The sequence below is a fragment of the Papaver somniferum genome, chromosome 4, assembly GCF_003573695.1.
Source record: "Papaver somniferum cultivar HN1 chromosome 4, ASM357369v1, whole genome shotgun sequence".
NCBI lineage: Eukaryota > Viridiplantae > Streptophyta > Magnoliopsida > Ranunculales > Papaveraceae > Papaver > Papaver somniferum.
Genome location: NC_039361.1, coordinates 129,805,135 through 129,813,346, shown reverse-complemented (window position 1 = coordinate 129,813,346; position 8,212 = coordinate 129,805,135). Strand labels below are relative to the sequence as shown.

Below are 8,212 nucleotides of genomic sequence, written 5' to 3'. Positions count from 1 at the left end.
CTAGAATTGGAAGTCTGATCAAAGAAGGAAAGGGAAGAGAGATAAAATAACCGATTCTGGTCCAAATTTCTCGAACCAGAAAACACATGCAGCACAATCGGTGTTTGTGACCAAGAACATCAACCGTTTCTAAACACAATCGGTTTACAAGTACAATAACATCATCTGAAACCCAGAAAATTTTTAAATCAAAATTTTCGATTTTTGAGCGATTGCATGTTATTAAAACCTAGGATTGGGTTGATATAAAAGTACCTGATTCGACCCATTTCCTCCTCTTGGTGTGCGATGAAAGATTGTTCTTCCTCCTCAACGCTCTGTTCTTCGGTTTGTGTCGAATTGCTTGACCAAATCGGGGATCTTGCGAACTAGGAAGAGTTCTGCTACTGGCTTGCTTCACTCATTTCGTCATTTTATAGGAGAAAAACAATGATTAATCGTTTTTTTATCGGACGATGTTTTCGTTTCAAATAAGAAAAAAGAGGGAGAAGAATAATCAGTTTTTAAGTTAGTAATTGAATCTGATTTTAGTTTTAGTTTTTATTATTAAGAGTTAATGGGGGTAATTAAGTTAGTAATTGCATCTGGTTTTAGTTTTAGGTTTTATTATTAAGAGTTAATGGGGTAATTTAGTAGTATTAATATTTTTTTTAGAGGATAAATTGGTAGTTTCAGCAAATTTAAACACTCCTTATCATTTTCTATTAGGCTGGCAGATGAGGTAATTTATAGGCCCCTAGCCAGGTAAAATAACCACCACACATAAAAGACGGTGTATGTGTGCTTATGTAGAGATCATTGTTATGATAATTTATTTCAGTTACTATGTTTGGCCAGCTTCATTTAGTGGATGGACAACTTGGTCATGAGAAAGTTTTTTCTCAAATCACATGCAACCGAAATAATCTGAACTCACAAAATATACGACTGCAAATTATTCTTTTCTTAAAAATCAAAGAAAAGAAAAAATTGGATCCAGAAAAGATCAACCAAAATGATAGATTGATTTGTAACTGCTCAACTAGGCAGAATTTATGACTCACAATTCTACTGTCCTCATCCCTCCCTCCCTCTCCCTCTATAAAACTCTCTTGGAGTGTTGAAAATGTATGATTGTTAATTTCACATATAACTGACAAATAGTCAAAAATAAATTGGACTCGCATACATCAAGTTAAAAACAGCAGGAGCTCACTTGTCAAGAGAGCACCTTTTGAACCTCTGAAGTCACATCTTTTGGAGATTTCTCGGCATGGAGTGCAGCAACAGCACCCTTTTTCCCATAGTAATCAATGACCTGACAAGTTTAAATGCACAGATGATCATTAACAATTTGCAAAGAAGAGAAGAGACAATAGAATCTTGTAACAACATTGTATTGTACTAGTAATAAAACAACTAGCTCTGAAGAGGAGATTTTATTGAATGAAGACTACTTGAATTAATCTTTCAATGTGGAAAAAAAATATTTAGATTCTTCTAAGAACAAACTCAAACTTGTAAGAACATATATAAAAAGAAAAGCATGCTTACCGGCTTGGTTTGCCTGTGGAATGACTCCAGCCTCGATTTGAGAACCTCAGCAGTATCATCTTTCCTCTGAATCAAAGGCTCTCCAGTGACCTTCAGGTAAATAGGTGTTTCCGTAAGAATACAAGCCAAATTAACTCAATAACACCACTCAGTGACCAGTCAATAGTCTATTAGTTAATTACCAAATTAACCAAGCTGGATTGGTTGTTTCCAAAAGAAGCACATGAAACTTATAACAAACAAATTAACTCCAATTGTAGTTAGCATGCCTTCTAAGACGATGGGATTTAATTTTTATTCGTTATTATCCTTGAACACAAGTGGAAAAGTTTAGATGTGCATCAAATGTAAGATAACTCAAACGTGTGTGGCAAACAGAAAAAAGTATCACCATATGGCATAAATTACAGATTCCAACGATAATAAACAAAAAAAGTTAGGAAGTAAAAGAAGAGGAGAATCAGATATACTTACATCATCAACGCCGGGAACTTTAGGGGGTGCAAATTTTGTGTGGTAGCTCCTACCACTTGAAGGATGGATCCACCGACCAGTAATTCTCTCCTCCAAGATGGAATCATCAATTGCGAAGTTCAGCACTTTGTCAATTTTAGCTCCCTGCTTCCCAAGCATCTCATCAAGCTGCACCAAAAAATAAAAATGGAGTGACTAGCTGCCGATGAAAAACCATTTTGGACAAGTAAATGGAAAGAAGTCATTACAAAATAGAGAAAAGAAGGGACAAGAATAAGATAAAGATACGACCTTTTCTGCTTGAACTACTGTTCTTGGGAACCCATCAAGAATGAACCCTTTTTGACATGATGGTTTCTTCATTGCTTCGTCAATGATGCCAACAACTAAGTCATCAGAAACAAGATCTCCCTGAAAAATTTAAATGGGGTGATAAGGGATGCATTGGATTAATAATCACAAAATATAGAAGATAAACTGGAATATGATGTGTATCTTGCGCCAAGGTGAGACAGTTTGAAAAGAAGCTCACTCTGTCCATAGCCTCTTTAGCCTTAACTCCGAGAGGTGTCTTAGCAGCAACAGCAGCTCTTAGCATATCCCCAGTCGCTAAGTGACACAAACAATACTCATCCTTAATAATAGGTGACTGAGTACCTTTCCCTGACCCAGGTGGACCTGCCAGACATAAAATATTAAGATAAAATGTATACATCAATCTAAAGATATGCCGAAAAGTTCTAGTCATGGATAAAACAGAAGCCATGTGTAAAAAGTGGTGAAAGAAACTCATTATAAGCAATTGGATACCATTCATTCAACAGTTTCAAAGAAATATTTATACACCTCCTTCCTTCAGTTTTTCCAACTACAGCGTTTTTTCACCAAATAAAAAATGGAATTCAAAGGTTGTTCCATTAGAAAAATCAATACGGTAGAAGGGACAAGCCAATTATAAATGGCGCTTACCATGTGCTCATTCAGATTGTTGGGCAATAAGATAAATGATCTAAATTGTTAGTTTTTATGTCAAAAGTCCAAATAGATCTGTAAAGAGCTGAGAGCATCTATGTAATAGAAGGGTAGAGCTACATCTCCACATAGTCCGGGTGAACAGCCCTATATTTCTAGCTTAATCGTCAAGTTACTTTCTGTTATACTCATAACGAACTCTTCATAAAGATAACCACGCAAAACTGAGAATCAAATTCTCTAAGATTTATGCAACACGCTCTAACTCTTAGTAAAAGAAAGTAAAGGTTCTTAAAATGAACAAAGAAATTGGCTTTGGTTTTAGATTAAATAATTAAAAGTCAAGAACTGCAATGCAGAGTTGCAATCTCCTTTGAAGTCTACCACAATACATGGTAACTAGAGGCTAGACCCCAAGCACTAAATCACCAGCGAAACCACACACAGGCACATGTTAGCAATTTTGGATAAAATAGTTAGCAATTTTTTTAATTTACAAGTACCATAACCATAGATCCAGCAGAAAAACTACCTTAAACTAAAGAAGTTATATTTTTTTACGACTAAGTAAATTCAAAAGGGAACTGAATCCATAGCTCAGGCTAAAAAGATGTAATTTTTTAAAAAAATTTCATGGTGAAAGCCCGACCCAAGTTCTTAATAAAGTGCAAACACCATTACAAAGTCCAGTAATCCTCATAGGGTATGCAATCGTCAAAACCCAACAATCGTCAAAAACTACTAACCCACAATTCAAAACCCAGCAATCGTCAACAAGATGCAATTGGATCCAGTGATCCATCAAAAACCCTAGCTCACAACTAAAAAGCTACAATTTTTAAAATTGGTTCAGACATAATCCACAAAAACAAAGTAACCCACATTACAAAGCTCTATAATCCTACAAAAACATGCATCAACATAAGCTATTACGATTAACAAAACTGCAAATCAAACCCTAGATTTCACCAAATCACAACCTTTTCTCGATTAAAAAAAACATAAGAAAATATAAGCTTACAGAAAAGAAAGGCGCATACAAATAAAGAGAAGGGATACCGATGAGAATAAGACGTTTGTCAGATTTGGTAGAACACTTCATACGACGAAGAAGCTCAGTCATGAGACTAACAGAGTCCACATTCTCCAAGTCTACAGATGATGAAGAATTCGACATTCTCTTCGACTCCCCGAAACAAAATCTCTCTGGTCTGTGTTCCTTTGGGTTTGTAAGGTTTACAAGGAGAGTTGAAATAGAAGAAGAAAAAGAAGGCAAGCAAAGGATTGATTCTCCCGATGCTTTACAAATCCTTATTACCTTTCCCCAACCATAAGAGTTCTTAAATTACCATTATAACCTTTTCATTAATAAAAGCACCGAACATCTTTTTTATTTTCTTTCCTTCAATGACGACTCACTAAATCTCTGATTTGTTCCTCCAAAGCATCACTGCAAGCATCTCTGATTAGACCGAAAACTTATGTTCTCTGTAAACACAAACAACAACAAATGGCGCCTAACACAAAGCAAAGCGCTACTGTACCTGGCCATAGATAATGCTTCCCGTCCACTGTAACCTGGTATTAGCCTGGTTTTTTGGCCATAGATAATTTTTTCTCTGTTCAAATGTCATTTCCTTTGCGTCACTTGTAAGGCTCTCTAACTGCACGCCTTAACCTTGTTAGAACTTCCATTGCGGATTCAACAGCAGCACGAACGACCCCCCTCTTCAAGATAATATCTTGGACTTTACATCAGTTATGCACCCTTCAATCGGTGTACTGGAATTCAAGCGACAATGTGATACAAGCGACCGGCTGCATCCAACGTCCTCCGGTCCCAGGTGTGCATGAGTAAGCATCGCAAACTGTTCAACAAAAAGAACAACCATCTCCTAATTCCGAAATCCCTAATCTGTGGGATCCAATTGAAAATCGTTTCAGAAATCCCAATTCACAACCTTAATTTACAAATCCCAATTAACTAGGATCCGACTGGAGAATCAAATAATCTAAAATCATAAACCCCCAATTCGAAAAAGAAAAAATTGAGTTAAAGAACGAGAATTTACTAAAACCCTAAATATAAAATCCTAATTAAGATGAGAAATTTATACCATCAGAACTTAGAGTATCACAGTTGCTTCGGTAAGGCAGACGTAACAGTAGTTGTAGTTGTAGTAGTTTTAGGAGGAGGAGGAGAGTTTCAAAATACTGATGAAGGTGGGTAATCTCAGTAGAAAGCTATCTATGTGATTTTCACCCGTGCTACTAAAGAAAAAGGGAGAGAGGTAAACAACGAAAACCCGTTTGTGGAAAGAGAAATACAGTAAAACTAGATTACTGCTGTAGCTTAATCTTAATAACTTGTTTGTATGGAGCTAGTATTCTGACTATCAAGCCCTGAAGAACGAGGTGGCCTCAATATTAGAAGAACAGAAATTCTTAATATTGCTCTTCTTACTAAGTTGGCTTGGAGGATGGTTTCTTCTCGTGATGAACCTTGGTCTATTATCTTAAAAGAAAATTACTTTGCTAATGTTAATCCCCTAACTGATGTTGCGAGTGAACAGGGTCTTGGATACAGGAAAAAAACGGTTTAGTCCAAAAACGCGTCAAAAAATATGGATTAGTCCATCGAGTTAACTAGGTACAATTTAGTCCAAAAATATGGAAAATACACATATAACCTTCCTGATTTACAATTTAGTCCAAATATTTTCAGTTTAGTCCAAAGTGACTCAGGATGATGTCATCAATTTTAAATAATATACAAAAAAATTGAAAACAATTTATCTTTGGAACCGTTTGCCCAAAATTTGCAAACTTTATATATTCGAAAAGCTCTTTCCGAGAGCTACAAAAAGAGTACTCATATGACTATATAATTATCATTTTTGAAAAATATTAGTTTACATTGGTGTACAAACATGTAAATAGCTACCAAAATCATGTACACATCTACAAAAACCAGAAAATCCAAAGACAAGACAGGGTGCATCAGTTTATTCACCACATACAACTTGAATCATCCATCAAGCACCAGTAATGCTATCCATATAAAAATAAACATAATATGGAAACTAAAACGGATTTGAACCATTAACCTCCGCAAACCTTGTGATAGGCTTGGGCGCTCTACCATTTTGAGCTTACGAGTCCCTAAAAATGAACAATGAAAAGAATCAACATGCGGACAATAACAAATAACATGTGTACCAAAAACATATATACCCATGTGTAAAATTCCATACCCAAGGACATTATCAACCACATGTGTACAACTATGTAATTACCAAGAAAAACTACAATGTACATATGATTTTGCTAGATATCATATGAAACAAAAGTAAAATAAGGTTCTACCGATAATGAAGATGTTTTATCACAAAATAAACTTTTTGCAGACATTGTCCAACACCCACGATTCTAACAAAGTGCTTACTTGGACAAGTACGTCTTGTTTCCTTGTATTGAGTATTCAAATAAGTTTTGTGCATAACTAACAATTTAGAAAGGCATACATGCCACTATTTATAAATCTGACACAAATATGTTGTTTGTCCTTCTTATGACATGAGGGATACTTTAGGTGCACTGCTGTCAAACATAGTACACATGAAATTTAACAAATTTTTCTAGGGTCACCATGGTGTACAACTATGTACACACCTACAAAAATCAACTGAAGTTCAAAATAAAGTTAAACCAAATGAAAAAGTTCTTGTGCTTTAAAATAAACCGAACATTCTCTCACCTACAGTTCTTTAAACAATAATATATCATTCAACCTCGTCTAAACCCTGTAAAACCATTATGTGCACATCCTTCTCGGATACCGTTGATACCCTACGTATAACTACAGTGTACAATAAAGTGCACATGCCAAAACAAAATACGGTGTACAATAATGCGCACATCCTATATAAAGGAAGATTATAATTTGCTTTCTCAATTCATCACCAAGAAAAAGTACGGTGTACAATAATGTGCACACCCTATATGAATGAACAAGTCATTTCCTCTCTTAAGTCATCACCATGAACATGTGTACAATCAATTACACCTTACCGTGTCCCAACAAATTATCAGTCTTATACCTCCTAAATTAACATATGTCATTCAAATTTTCAAATGCTAGTATCATGTGCAACTTCTTATCATGTGCAACTTCTTCCATTTCAAATATGATCGAATCTAATCAGGGGGTGTATTAGACAATAAAAACAAATGTGATACCGTGCAATGCAGATTCCATTTCAACTTCCATTTTCAAATGCTAGTATCATGTGCAACTTCCATTTCAACTTCTTTTACGCCTAACTAGTTAATGCAGATTCCTTTGACTTCGTTAGGATCTAGACTGTACACGTAATGCTGCAACATTCCTTTCCTACTAATAAGTTTTGTAATGAGCTATTAGAGTGAAAGATTAAAAAAAAAAACACTAACCTTCCTTGACCAAAAGTGTCCCATATCTGAGCTTTGATGATCTTAACTGCAACTATCAAACTCCTAGTAGCCAACGCAACAACAATGATAGACTTGGTTTCAAGACTGAACTCATTCGGTCGTTCATAGTCAAATCGAAAGATTAAATTCGACTTGACAACACCTGAAATACAAATAACCATTCAAATAATGTTAAGATTATCTTACTCACTGTACAACTCCCATATAAACAAATCATACCAAATTTAAGAACCTAAAATAGTACCCTTTTAAGAATCAATAGGTGTACATCTATATGCACATTAACTATCAGCTAGTGTAATATTAGGTGTACATTGAAAATCAACATATGCACAATTATGTACACATAAAGAATCAACATGTGTACAATTATGTACACATTAACAAATCAACATGAACTCCTTACATTCCATATCTTTTGATTCTTCTTATCAGAATTAATGAGTACATAACAATTCCATTCATTATGTCGACACTGCAAAGAAACAGGCTTACCATAATCTAAAAAATTATAGCATAAACGCCCATAAGACTCGTTAGGTATTAACAATCAACATGTGTACACTTTAACGACCAACTAGTGTACACCTATGTGCGCATTAACGATAGGTGTACAATTATGTACACATCAAAAATGAACAGGTGTACAACTATGTACACATTAACAACTCAATAACAAAAGGTGATTGTTGAAATTCAAAGACTATATAATTTTAGAAAACGAAAAAACATATAAAAGTGAAACAATTATGCAGAATTT

General features: G+C 34.9%; 1 protein-coding gene across 1 annotated transcript; it reads right to left on the bottom strand.

The window, feature by feature from the left end:
- Positions 1-969: 969 nt before the first annotated feature.
- Positions 970-4,908, bottom strand: LOC113276567 (adenylate kinase 4-like). The gene is made up of 7 exons (XM_026526189.1): positions 4,524-4,908; positions 4,039-4,429; positions 2,540-2,685; positions 2,299-2,418; positions 2,008-2,175; positions 1,534-1,623; positions 970-1,297 (listed from the first exon to the last, which is right to left on the bottom strand). Exons 2-7 carry the CDS (start codon positions 4,154-4,156, stop codon positions 1,199-1,201), a joined length of 741 nt encoding a protein of 246 aa, XP_026381974.1. The 5' UTR covers positions 4,157-4,429; positions 4,524-4,908; the 3' UTR covers positions 970-1,198.
- Positions 4,909-8,212: the final 3,304 nt, after the last annotated feature.